The following is a 14,325-nucleotide window of genomic DNA, read 5'->3' on the forward strand; positions in this document are numbered from 1 at the left end:
TTCCCAACACTACACCAAATAATGTATTTTTCTCAAAAATCCCAACTTTCTCTGCTGTTACCATGGTAACCAACCAATATATATATCGGTTGACATTATTTTTTTGACTAGTCTAATAGGATCTACATATCAGCCAATTTTCAGAAAGATCGGTGACTATGTGTGCCGAAAAAGTTTAAAAGTGGTTACAGAGAATGAGTATTAAGTGTCTACTTCAGTTGATTCAAATAGTTTATGTAAAAGATTTGAACTGATTTTGGTCATTGAAATTATATATACATTATATTCTGCATTATACTTAACATCTTATAACATTAAAGTATAATGTATACAAGCTGAAGCCCCGCCTATCTATTGATTGCAGATGTCAATCTTAATTACAAAGCTTGAGCAAACATTTATACAAACAAAGCAGCAAGCCAACCAAACCTTTAAACTACAAGCATTAGGAAAATAGCTCTAAGAAATCTACAGTCTTGAGAGTAGTGAATATACTTTCATGTTTCATACCTTCTGACTGAAGTAAGGTAAGAAAATTCTCCGATACATTGGTACTCAGGTTCTGTAGAGTATTAGCACCACTGACTGCATTCTTGCTTACATTTCCAATGGCCTGGAGGACACTGATTCTCTGGTCAGCCATGCTTAGTTTTCCTTCTGAACCTACATTATAAGAATATTATGTGTATCTTCATAAACTACATAATAAGAATTATTAAAGACATTACATGTATCATCAAATTTTAAAAATTTTAAAATTAAACGAGCCAAAATAATTTTAGTCAAGGTGTTTGGTACCACCTTAATAAAGACATTATGTATGTCAATCAAGACATTTTGTGTTTTAATAAAGACATATATCAATACAGCCATTTCCATAGAAGAAATTTTAGATTTAAGGAGGGAGATAAAGTTTCAAGACATTACATTTGGTCAATCTTTAAATTTTAAGATAAAATATTGAATGCTTTAAAATCTTAAAATATGAAAGACTACCTTAAAACGAATGCTATTCTATACAATAAATATATGCACTTAGTATTTGTTTTTTCTAATTTTGAATTCTGTATTGGTATAATGGGCTTCTGCTTCAGGCATATTTTAACCACAAGTTTAATTTTCAACATTATAGCAATTTTCCTAGAGATTCTGTTTAAGTGTTTATCCAGCAAAAAGAACCTACCATTCAAGACAGCAAACAAATGTGTAACAATCTTTTCTACAGCTTCATGATCACTACATTGTTCAGCTAAGCTCTTGAATGCATGTGCAGCCTCTTGTCTGGTATTCTCCTCCTTGGATCCAAATTGTGCTGCAAAAAAAAATAGTTTTGCTGTTTTAATCAACTTTTGTCATTTACACTGATCTGAAATAAAAGAAAAACTTTTACATTTCAAGCATCTCTGATAAAAAATAAATCTAGATTAATTTAAAGTTGGTTTATCTCTACAAGTCACATGGATTATTCTTAATTATCGCTATTTTACCAAATATTCCTTTGATCTTGCTGACTGATAATTTCCTTTCTCAGCGGAGTCGAGTGATATGAAAAATTATCGCTAGAAACTAAGAGGGCACGTGGCGTTGCTAATGAAATTGACAACGTCGTCAAAGGTAAAATAGCGATAAACAGATTATCATTGGTCATACCGGGTCAAGCGAGAAAATCAATCTCGTTGAGATGATCAACGATAATCTATAATTATACATTTCAGTGCTAAAACTCATACAGCTTGTTTCTGTCATCTTCCAATCTCTGCTAAGAAAATAATTTCATGAACATTTTCAAATCAAGTACTTAATAAATTTATCTTATCAGAACTTTTGTCTGTTACAAATATAATATATAAGAGAATGTCAATAGCCAGGTCTGTACATCTCTATTCATGTTTTAGATACACTATGGATTCAATAGTATTTGTGGGGTACAATTTTTTGTGGATTTTGCGGGTATATATAGTTAGACCACAAATTTAAATATCCAATGAAAGTGGAGACTTTGCTGATACAAAAGAGATGGAGGTGGCTTGGTCATGTTCTACGCAAACCATCTGAAGACATGACCAAGGTAGCCCTTAGAGGGACACCAGAAGGAAAAAGAAAAAGAGGAAGACCTAAAACAACATGGATACGCACTATAGAAAATGAATTAAAGGAAAGAGGATATACCTGGGGCACAGTGGAAAAAAAGCAAACAACAGAGAAGAGTGGAGGAAACTTGTCCTTGCCCTATGTGCCATAAGGCATAGCAAGGACTAAGTAAGTAATGAAAGTGTAAATTAGCTGTAGGCTTGAAGAAAATACACTTTAGCAATTCCACAAAATCAAATATCAAAGAAAATACAATTTTTCCTCATTACATGAAAATTGGTATCCACCAAAATAAATGTATTCTTAGAAAGTTTAACTAATGTATGATCTTTTTATAAACAACTTACTACCAATAATCTTGGACAGATCAGTAACATATTGACCTAAATCTAGAGACAGTCCTGACATCAGGTAATCAATACCTATAAAATAAAATATTAATTATATAAAATATGATAAAAAACAATTTCTCACTGATCTTTCTAGCTAGAAACATACAATCAAGAATAATGGCTGCCTTTTCCCAGAGATATATGCATGTCTGCTCTTATGTTCCTAAGCAGCATAAATAGTTTTTTCTTCTTCAAAACTGAATGTGCATTTTTTGTTCAATTTCTTCCTTGCAGAGATCTCTGCATGTACCATTTGTGTCCAATTCATATAAAATAGTTATATATAAAAATTATATATATCAACTGTTTTCTTTTCTGTTGGTCATAATCTTAGATTTCTGATCAGAATTTAAATATACCTTTTTGTTTTTTTGAGAGGAAAAGATAGTTTCTTATCAGAATAAACAAATGTATGTATAGTAAAATGCAAGTCTATAGACTAGCAACTGATCTTTTTACAAGTTGGTTATATTCTATTCTTTTAAAATATAATAAAATGCTCCGCTGGGGCGCAGCTTGATACGACCGCAGAGGTCGAACCCTGAACAGTTGGGGCAAGAATGGACACAACATTCAAGCTTGATACAACACTGAATTTGGATTGTAATTAAATATTTGACACAGCATAGGTTTCTGACACAGAATGAAAGTGGTCTAAGAACTTAAAAAATTTTAATTTACCTATTCAAACCATATCATTATTATTTGCATTAATATATAAATCAGAAATAACCAATTTAAAATGGAAAATTTTAAAGAAAAAAAAGGAAAAAAAAATCCCCCCCCCCCCCAAATTTTTTGAACCCCCTTATGATTCATCACCCCAAACTCAATCCCAGCCTTCCCTTTGTGGTATGGTACCTTGCAGTACAATTTCAGAGAGATCCATACACTTGAACACAAGTTATTGTCTGGAAACTAGAAAAATGCTTGTTTTTTGGCCCCAAATTCCTAAACGTTTAGGGCAATTACCCCAAAACTCAAACCCAGCTTTCCCTTTGTGATATGGAACCTTGCAGTACAATTTCATAAAGATCCATACACTTACACACAAGTTATTGTCCTGAAACTAGAAAAATGCTTGTTTTTTTGCCCTTTTATGGCCCCTAATTCCTAAAATTTTGAGACAATTACCCCAAAAATCAATCCCAGCCTTCCCTTTGTGGTATGGTACCTTGCAGTACAATTTCAGAGAGGTCCATACACTTGAACACAAGTTATTGTCTGGAAACTAGAAAAATTCTTATTTTTGGCCCCTTTTTGGCCCCTTATTCCTAAAATTTTGAGGCAATTACCCCCAAAATCAATTCCAGCATTCCCTTTGTGATATGGAACCTTGTGGTACAATGTCAGAGAGACCCATACACTTACACACAAGTTATGTCTGGAAGTTACCAAAATGCTTATTTTTGGCCCCTAATTCCTTAACTGTTGGTACCATAACCCCCAAAGTCATTCCCCACCTTCCTTTTGTGGTATTGAACCTTATGATAAAATTTCATTGAGATCCATTCACTTAAACTAAAGTTAGAGTGTGAAAACTAATGTGTCTTCGGACGACGACTACGCCAACGTCATACCAATATACGACCACAAAATTTTTTTTGCGGTGGTATAAAAAATTACAAAACTGTTTTCTTTACCAGGTTCTAAACAATCTATTGTTTTTACAAGAAAAAGAACTGAAATTTGTAAAACAAATATTCATACTCTCTAATATAACTTCAGGATTCCTTAGCATAGATTTCTGTGCTGCTGGTAGAATTTGTCCTTTCATGTCCTCATGACTGCAGTGTCTTAAAATATCCTTACAACTGACCTATAACAGATACCATAAAAAAAGGTTATGTTAGACATTGTAAAATATGTGAATCTTCCAAGGAAGATATGTGCTGTATACCCTCTCCAAATAATATAAGCAGAAATGGTGAAGTCCATGTTTTAAATGGGAAACAAAATCACTAAGAACAAAAATTAAAACAGCATGTGCACAACTTCCTGTTCTGTAGAAGCTATGCAAGTTTGGTTGAATTCTGTCATCAAGGCATTTTCAAGGAGTTGTTGATTAACAAAGTTTGATGAGGACTACAACGAAAGATGATAGAAAAGATCCTTATACATATAAATAAGGAGATGTGGTATAAGTGCCAATGAGAAAACTCTCCATCCAAGTCACAATTTGTAAAAAGTTAACAATTATAGGTCAAAGTACGGACTTCAACACAGAGAATTGGCTCACACCGAACAGCAAGCTATAAAGGGCCCCAAAATGACTAGTGTAAAACCATTCAAACAGGAAAACCAAAGGTCTAATCTATATAAAAAAACGAGAAACGAGCATGTATGTATAATATTTTGCTACATCCTCCCTGTTATGTGACACAATAATTTGTACTCAGTTGAATTTTAAGGATAGCTTAATTGACTAATGGCTCTATGCATTAATCCTATATAGAATTATTACAACAGAAACTGTATGTTTCTCTTCAACAGGAAATAGACATGATTCTACATTGGCTAGAGGTATGGGGGAGGGTTGAGATCTCACAAAACATGTTTAACCCGCCGCATTTTTGCGCCTGTCCCAAGTCAGGAGCCTCTGGCCTTTTTTTATCTTGTATGTTTTTTTATTTTAGTTCATTTATATGTTTTGGAGTTACAGCTCTTTTCATAATGCTAGCAAGGCAAAGGTTTGTTTGGCTTGCTTGCTTTGTTTGTATTAATGTTTGCTCAAGCATTGTTATTAAGATTGACATCTGAAAACAACATAAAAAGGAGGATTTAAACTTGTATACATTATATTTAAATTTGATTGGACATTATCAAATTATCAAATAATCAAATTTACCTTTACAGAGATTTAACTCCGCCTACTTTTATTGTTTGCAGATGTCAATCTTAATTACAATGCTTGAGCAAACATTGATACAAACAAAGCAAGCAAGCCAAACAAACCTTTGTCTTGCTAGCATTATGAAAAGAGCTGTAAGTGTGACGTCTATTTTCATTGAACTAGTACACATTTTTGTTTTGGGGCCGGCCTAAGGGTGCAGGATTTTCTCGCCGTGTTGGAGACCCATTGGTGGCCTTCAGCTAATTTCTGCTCTTTGGTAGGGTTGTTGTCTCTTTGGCACGTTCCCCGTTTCCATTCTCAATTTTATGATGAACACAAGCTGTATTTATAAACCCTTTATTTTTATTATCTTCATTTTTTAGTTTAACAAAAAAGGATGGCAAATCAAACATTAGTATTTATACTGGTGCAGAGTAATAGGTAGAAACAGGACAAAAATCATGTAACTTACAAGTAACTGTATTTGTGGCTTAGTTCTACTTCCAAGTAACTGCTTCACAAAAATCTCCAGGAATGGACCCTATAACAGAATAAAATGCTGCGACTACTTTAAAGGCATACAAAATGTTGTAAAAAATGTAAAATTATGTTCAAACTATTCTTATTTAAAAGAAAAATAAATGAAGAATGTGTCCCCATGGACACAGAAGATGCCCCCACTTGCATACAACATTATAAAGGGACACAACTCAAGAACAATAAAAGTGACGCTACCCAAATTTGTACTTGATCTGAGTTTTGTGGTAATAAGTATTGTGTAAAGGTTTCATAATGTTTGGTTGGGGCAAACTTAAGTTACAGAACAGGAACTAAAAATTTTGCAATTTTTTCGATTTATAAAGGGGCATAACTCAATAATGATTAAAGTGACTCCACCAAAATTCAACTTGATCTGTGTTTTGTGTTAAAAAGCATTGTGTATAAGTTTCATAATATTTGGTTGAGACAAACTTAAGTTAAAGAACGGAAACTAAAAATTTTGCAATTTCTCCATTTATAAAGGGGCATAACTCTAGAACAGTTAAAGTGACGCCACAAAAATTCAAAATTGATCTGTGCTTTGTGGTAATAAGCATTGTGTGTAAGTTTCATAATATTTGGTTGAGGCTAACTTAAGTTAGAGAAAGGAAACTAAAAATTTTGTAATTTTTCCATTTATAAAGGGGCATAACTCTAGAACAGTTAGAGTGACGCTACCAAAATTCAAACTTGATCTGTATTTTGTGGTAATAAGCATTGTGTATAAGTTTCATAACATTTGGTTGAGGCAAACTCAAGTTAGAGAACGGAAACCAATTTTGGTATGTACAGACGTACATGTACGTATGCACAAACGAACGTACGTACAGACGGACAAGGGTAAAACTTAATGCCCCCTCCGCTACAGCGGGGGCATAAAAATTAGTCAAATAAAATTGAAAAGAGGTTTATCATGTTTTCTGGCTATTATTGTCAATAAAATAAAGGAAGAGATTGTTTATACATGTATACTCAAGTTCAGTGGAAACAGAAATCCAGTTATCTTTCTCTGCCCAGATTTTAAATCAGATAGTTTTAAGTGTCTTTTTAATTTTGCAAGCAGAGATAACTGACTATGACCTGTTTGCTATATGTCCATCCAACATCATTCCCAATGTTTACCTTGAACTTAGTAATCAAGTCCTGATTTCTTTTGTTGTAGAAATATTTCATGAGTACACTGGCTGCAGACAAAATAAACATAGAGGGTTCAACATTCTGTAACATCTGTCCATACTCTTCTGGCACCTTATCATCCTGTACAAAGGAAGTATAAATTATGTACAAAGTTCTCCATTAAAATCCTTAAACACATAATGCTTGAGTCTAGCATGTCTAGCAGACAACTGAATTTATCTTTTTACATGACAACCAGGATAGAGTCCAGCCATTAGACCTAAATATACCAATATACCTCTCTAGTATAGAGATTTCTTAAGATATCTATGAAACTAGTGCAGTCGACTCCACTTAATCGCATACCGCTTAATTGCATAATTCGGTTAATTGCATAATTTTCTCCTGCACAAAACCATTTCCCATTCAACTAATGTTAAATTCTCCAGGTATCTGCATAACCTAACAAGTGGCCTTTTGGTTAATTTCATAGAAAAAAATCGCCAGCTAGATATGCTTCCTTAGTTAAAACTGACGAGATTTTTGACATGAAACAGCAATTTGGTAATATATTTTTCTTGAATGCATTCTTATTTTTCGTTACTATTTCATATTCACTTTTGTGTTATTTAAATAAAGTTTTATAACAGTTTCTTTCTTGTATATTTTATGGGATATTGATTTGTACACAGGTAAAGTTTCCTTTATTCTATTTTAAGCCTCGACGTCATAATATGACCAATCTCTCTCAAAAGGTGTCAATTATTGATTGGATTTCAAACATGTCCATAGATTACATTTGGGTATATTTTGAATACAATGACTCCTGGTATTTCACTTTGAAAGACCATCCAATGTGTACACTTGTAATTCAGCTTGGGGTGAATTGCATTCAGGTTAAACATTACAGGGCATTTATATTATATGGTTTTCAATTTTTATATGCCAAACATTTACTTTTGTAATTGTTGAAAAGAGCATTTACTTCTTATTATCATATTTTCTGAAGTTCAACACTTGCGTCAAGCAAATAACCCGTAAAGGGCCCCTTCACTGCTTTGCATAAACGGAAACTATCGAGTGTTACATTACTGTGCCAGTGGTACGTACTGCATAAAAAGTGTGATAATCTACTTTGATATCAATACACATCTTGTACCAAATTTTATTCAATTACTTTCACAAGAATAAGATACTGATAACATACTTTCATAATTTCTATCAACTGCTTAAATTTGATATCTTACCTTTTCACATTAATTCATAATAGCAATATTTAACAAATTTTGATTTACAAAGGAAACTATACGCTAGTGTATGTCTAAAATTGTGTCTTTTTTTTTTAATTCAAAGGCAAACTATATATCAAAAGTGGTAGTAAATGATTAAAATGATGTTAAAACTTTCAGCAAGTCATAAAACACATCATTAATTTATAATCAGTCTTCAATTAAGAATTTTGCACCATCTTAAAATCTGGGGTGATCATAGAGTTTGGCTGGACCAAAAATACATAAGTACTTACACTTTTGAACACATGAACCATCTTCTTGTACACAGCACCGCTGATGGTCTTGTTTCCTGCTGCTAGAGCTCCATATACAAATCCACACTGAACTGAAACCTAAAATCCAATAATCTTAATCATTCATATCTTTTTATAACTCATCGTGAAATTCACTCTTTCATTCGAGCCGCATTGGATAGAAATCGACCCTTATGCAAGTGCACATATACATGTACATGCATAAGACTTAGAGTGATTTTAGAACATTCAGATAGGATATAAAAGATAAACTTTGGTCAGTTTTGTAGGGTTCTTCTATCTCAACTCAATTTTCAAACAGTTACAGACTTTGCATAGAGATTATTTTCAACTGAAAATAGGTTAACAGATGTATTGATATCATTTGCATAAGGTCCATTTCTATCCGACGCAGCTCATTTAAAACTAACTACAAGTATAAAAGTTACATTAAGTACAGCAATCAAATAACACCCTACAGATGATAGGTATAACTTAAAAAGTAATCTGAAAACCTAAACAATCTGAACTACTGACTAAATTAAAAGTGAATTAATGAACCATGAAAATTAGGTCAAACTAAGGTGACTTTAAACTTTAAAATGTGGATCAATTTACTGCTACATTGACAATCTAAATCACATATAAAATTTTTTTAATTTCAAAGCACTTCAAATAAGACAACTTTTAAAAGATCTATGTCAGGTAATTAGAGGAAAAAGCTGTTTATCTGTACTGTACTTGACTGTGTGCCAACTTATTAACAATATTATGACAGAGTTTCTAATTGAAGCTATTTTAATACAAATATGCCCCTAATGCCACATTGTCACTCGAAAAATGAACAGGTGTTAGGGACAATAGTCTAGCCAAAAAGTCTATTAAAATGCTTTGTTCGTCACGATCAATGTTGGTTTTTGTGGATATTTACATGAAATAAATGTGGATAGTGTCCACATGTGGACACAGATTATGCCCCCGATTGCATATCATATAGTTATAAAGGGACATAACTGAAGAACGGTAAAAATGACGCTACACAAATTTGAACTTGATCTGAGTTTTGTGGTAATAAGCATTGTGTGTAAGTCTCATAACATTTGGTTGAGGCTAACTTAAGTAGAGAACAGAAACTAAAAATTCAGCAATTTTTTCTATTTGGTTGAGGCAAACTAAAGTTAGAAACGGAAACAAAAAATTTGTACTTGATCTTAGTTTTGTGGTAATGAATATTGTGTATAGGTTTCATAATGTTTGGTTGGGGCAAACTTAGGTTACAGAATGGAAACTAAAAATTTTGCAACCTTTCGATTTATAAAGGGGCATAACTCAATAATGGTTAAAGTGACACTACCCAACTTCAACTTGATCTGTGTTTTATCAGTGGAAGTCAAAATTAAACATTGCATTGTATAAAGCATTGATTGTAAGTGCTTCAACTATAATCATGGACAAAGGAAGATAACTCCAATTTTAAAAATAACTTGATATTTAGAAGAAAATAAAAATTTTGCAATTTTTCCATTTATAAAAGGGGCATAACTCTAGAACTGTGAAAGTGACGCCACCAAAATTCAAACTTGATCTGTGTTTTGTGGTAATAAGCATTGTGTATAAGTTTCATAACATTTGGTTGAGGCAAATTTAAGTTAGAGAACGGAAACTAAAAATTTAGCAATTTTTCCATTTATAAAGGGGCATTACTCTAGAACGGTTAAAGTGACACCACCAAAATTCAAACTTGGTCTGTGTTTTGTGGTAATAAGCATTGTCTATAAGTTTTATAACATTTGGTTGAGGCAAACTCAAGTTAGAGAGCGGAAACCAATTTTGGGACGTACGTACGTACAGACGGACAAGGGTAAAACTTAATGCCCCCACCGCTACGGCGGGGGCATAAAAACTGTAAAGATAAGCAGATATATATTTGTCTGTTTTACAAAGTCAAACGAACCCCAAATGAAGTTGACTATTTCATTTAATACTTATCCACGTACAAGTTGTTTAATGTCATCTGATGATACTTGAGCTTTGTTACGGTAGATTTCTTTCAACACAACACAGACCCATGCCAATGCAAACAAGGACTCTCCTGACAAACTGTGGCTGCAAAGATAATATTTTCTTTAAATACAGAAAACACATACATGTGCATGTAAAGTTTGTAACAACATAGGATTTCTTACAATTTTTCTTCCATCTCAAAACAAATAAATATAAAATATTAAAAAGAGATGTATTATGATTGCCAATGAGACAATTTTTGATCAGTCCAAATGACTCGGGTGTATATTCATGATATTTTACACTTTGTTTTTTCTCTTTAGCCTTAAAGAGTGCTTCATATGTTGGTGTCATTTCATCTGGAGCATTAGTTTATTACTGTAAGTTTTTACCTTGCATTTACAACATTAGTCTGCAGAGAAGACTTTGAACTAAGTACAATAGCTGTATTCTTAACAACCACTGCAGGAAAGGCTTTTGTTAATATCTGTATTATCTTCAGAACAGCTCTCCTAGACTTGGCATCTTGATATGCTCCTATTGCCTGGACAAGATACTTCAGAATTCCTTTCACTGCATTCTCTGGTAAATCTGAAAATATGGTTCAACATGTTTAAGATTTATTAATAAATGCTAATTTTAACTTTCTCAAAGAAATCATATCCTAATATATAAGATGGTCAGTCAAATATTATATTGGATGTGGTTAATAAAATTCTTAAGACGTATCTCCAATGTACATGATGTATGAAGTGTAAGCAGAACAAGCAGGTTACATGTGATGTCGTGCAAAGTATATACTCCAACATCTAACCAAAAATTTCAATGATCAGTGGATACATAAATAAATAGGGAACATGTCAATGGGACATAGATGATGCCCAGGCTTGCATATAATGTTATAAAGGGACATAACTCAAGAAAGGTATAAGTGACGCCACCCAGATTCCTATTTGATCTGAGTTTTGTGGTAATAAGCATTGTGTATAAGTTTCATAACATTTGGTTGAGGCAAACTTCAGTAAGAGAACGGAAATGAAAAATTAAGCAATTTTTCCATTTGTAAAGTGGCATAACTCTAGAAACAGTTAAAGCAACGCCACTAAAATACCAAACTCGGAGAGACACGATTTAAAAACACTGATCATAAAAATGGCGGTGCACCTAGCGAAAAGAGGAACATTCATAACATACATACATCAAACATTATGCATCCGTCGCCGGAATAGTCTGTGAAAATGAAAGTAAGATGGGTTGATATATTGTATTAAAATTGTTAAACAAAATTTGCAAAAATAAAGATACCAGAAAGCTTCATTCTCCGGTGACAGTTTTCATGATTTTTCTTGTTGCCCAGCCCTAAAACAACCTGATGACCTAACAAATAAATTGCAAAGTTTTATGTTGCCCAGCAGAACTTAGTATCATCTATGACGAACGGACTACACCTTTTTTTGAGACCAGAAACATGTAAAATCAACTTGTAAAACACCAATAACCTCAGAAGCCCATCCTATAGCACCTCCCTCTTATCAATGTTAACATGCTGCTTGTTTGATTATGATATTATCTTATCGTATTTGATCAGGTCAGGAATAACCATCAATTGCTGGATAGACCAATTGAGGTATAATGCAGTTTTTATCACAATTTTTTTTTAAAGAGATATTGGAGCATCTTTTTGCATATACAATCTTAGGCGGTGATGAGTACTCATTAGTGACATGTAATTACTTCTGACTTCCTGTGCTGCGTTTTGTGAAAATGTGGATCATACTTCAATTGAGGTATAATCGACCAATTGATTGATATTCTGGACTGGATTCATTAAGTTTCATCAATTCCAACTTTTAAGATTTGTTAGTCAAAATGGACAGGAAGAGACTACAGAACAAAAATAATAATTAATAGATGTGTTTAACAGTAGGAAAATGAGGGTCATATTAGTTTTTAGGTTTCTCTAACAAATTGCAGCTCGAAGTGTTGGAATCAATTACATGTCATCACTAGGCGGTCATCAAAGCTTGTTATGGTAAATGCGAAAAGATGCTCCAATATATCTTAAATTGTTTTGGGGACTAAAAACTGCAATAAACCTCAATTGGTGTAACCCATTTTATGTCAAATGGTGGATTATACCTTATTTGAGGTATAATCAACCAATTAATGGTTATTCCTGACCTGTTGATAGTAGAAAAAGGGGGAGTATGTCATATGTCTGTATCATGTAGTTGAATTGTTTTCAAGATAAAAATATGTGAAAATGTGATGGAATAACTGTTAATTCTTGTTTACTTCACTTAAAACATGCCTGACTTATTACCTTGTTTGCTTGAACATATTGCCACATCATTCAGACTTTCCAGTCGCTCTTTGGTGCTCGGATTGGTAACATTTTGAGCAAACTTCTTTAAAATATCAGCACTCTACAAAGAAATTAATATATCATTAATTTGATGGCAAATATGCAATAACTCTGATTCATTTAAAATTCTTCGCTAGTTTTATATTTTTACCGAAATTCCCGCATGTTCCGCCATGCTGGATGGTTGTGCAATGCCCGGTGCGGCAAATTCTGTGTATTTTTCAGTCAATGGAATGTATGATAAGGTGTTGGACGTTGAGTTTTGGTTGAATGTTGCCTTAAAGACTTATTTCTCGGAAAATATATCAATGTTTATCTGGTTTCTTAGTGGAAATCTATTTTTTTCATAACATCGTGTAAGGAACTCTTTTTAATTAAAGATACAAAAGTGTAATCGAAGAATAAGAAAATAAACAATTTCGGATTATTATCCGGAAAGAACTAGGGAAATCTGTATCTAGCAACACTGGACAGTCAGAAAGCTTTTTATGTGGTATATCATATGATTTCATTGAAGAAAATAACGTTCTACGAGTTCACCTGATATATTGAGAGTAATTGAAGATCTATACACAAATATATCAGCAGAAGCTAAATGACAGAAATGCGCTTAGACTTTAGCTTTGTCGGTTTAATTTTAAGTTGTACTTCAGTTTTAGTTATGGTTAGAATATCAGTTGTGTTTTGTATGTTATTCTATATGACTTTGCTGTATTTATGAGTTTTAACATGTGCTTAATTCTTTATCTGTATGCTTTTTGTTTTGTGCTGTGTTGTTTTGTGTCTGGGACTAACAGATAAATTCAATGTATTAGGATACCAGGATGTGTTAAAAGTGAAGTGTATATGTACTTGATCTGACCAGGAACATATATATTAGATGTACTGTTCCCAGATCTTGCCTAATTTTTTTCTTGGTAATTAATTTGGAAAATATTACTTTATTGTAATATTATTTGAAAGGTAATTGTTGTCCTACAATCTCCCAAATTACAATATTGTCCAGTAAAATAATATTCCGATTAAGTGTCGTTTTTGTCCAGAATATAAAAGAAATGTTTTTCCTTAAATGACACTTTATTGTAATATTATTTGAAGGTATTTTTTTGTTGTCCTACAATCTCTTAAATTACAATTTAATATTGTTCAGTAAAATGATATTCCGATAAAGTGTCGTTTATGTCCAGTGGCGGATCCAGAAATTTTCATAAGTGGGGGCCCACTGACTGCCTAAGAGGGGACCCGCTCCAGGCATGTTTCAGTGATTCCCTATATAATCAACCAAAATTTCCCACAAAAAAAGGGGGGGGGGGTCCGGGCCCCCTGACCCCCTAAATCCGCCTCTGATGTCCAGAATAAAAAAAAACTCTTCCTTAAACGACACTTTATTGTAATATTATTTGAAAGGTTATTAATTGTCCTACAATCTTCCAAATTACAATATTGCCCAGTAATATAA

The 14,325-nt window shown here is 32.9% G+C and overlaps 1 protein-coding gene across 1 annotated transcript in view; it reads right to left on the reverse strand.

The window, feature by feature from the left end:
* LOC127712515 (eIF-2-alpha kinase activator GCN1-like) overlaps positions 1–13,249 on the reverse strand; it is a 76,107-nt gene extending 62,858 nt beyond the window's left edge. Inside the window, exons 1-11 of the mRNA XM_052218990.1 lie at positions 13,018–13,249; positions 12,825–12,927; positions 10,894–11,092; positions 10,495–10,603; positions 8,498–8,596; positions 6,979–7,113; positions 5,789–5,857; positions 4,194–4,302; positions 2,439–2,513; positions 1,184–1,312; positions 511–663 (exon numbers count right to left, since the gene is read on the reverse strand). Coding sequence (XP_052074950.1) covers positions 511–663; positions 1,184–1,312; positions 2,439–2,513; positions 4,194–4,302; positions 5,789–5,857; positions 6,979–7,113; positions 8,498–8,596; positions 10,495–10,603; positions 10,894–11,092; positions 12,825–12,927; positions 13,018–13,041 — 1,204 coding nt within the window. The 5' untranslated portion in view covers positions 13,042–13,249. The remainder of the gene's footprint in view (positions 1–510; positions 664–1,183; positions 1,313–2,438; positions 2,514–4,193; positions 4,303–5,788; positions 5,858–6,978; positions 7,114–8,497; positions 8,597–10,494; positions 10,604–10,893; positions 11,093–12,824; positions 12,928–13,017) is intronic.
* Between the last annotated feature and the right edge of the window lie 1,076 nt (positions 13,250–14,325).

This window comes from Mytilus californianus, unplaced genomic scaffold, assembly GCF_021869535.1.
Source record: "Mytilus californianus isolate M0D057914Y unplaced genomic scaffold, xbMytCali1.0.p SCAF_8, whole genome shotgun sequence".
Lineage (NCBI taxonomy): Eukaryota > Metazoa > Mollusca > Bivalvia > Mytilida > Mytilidae > Mytilus > Mytilus californianus.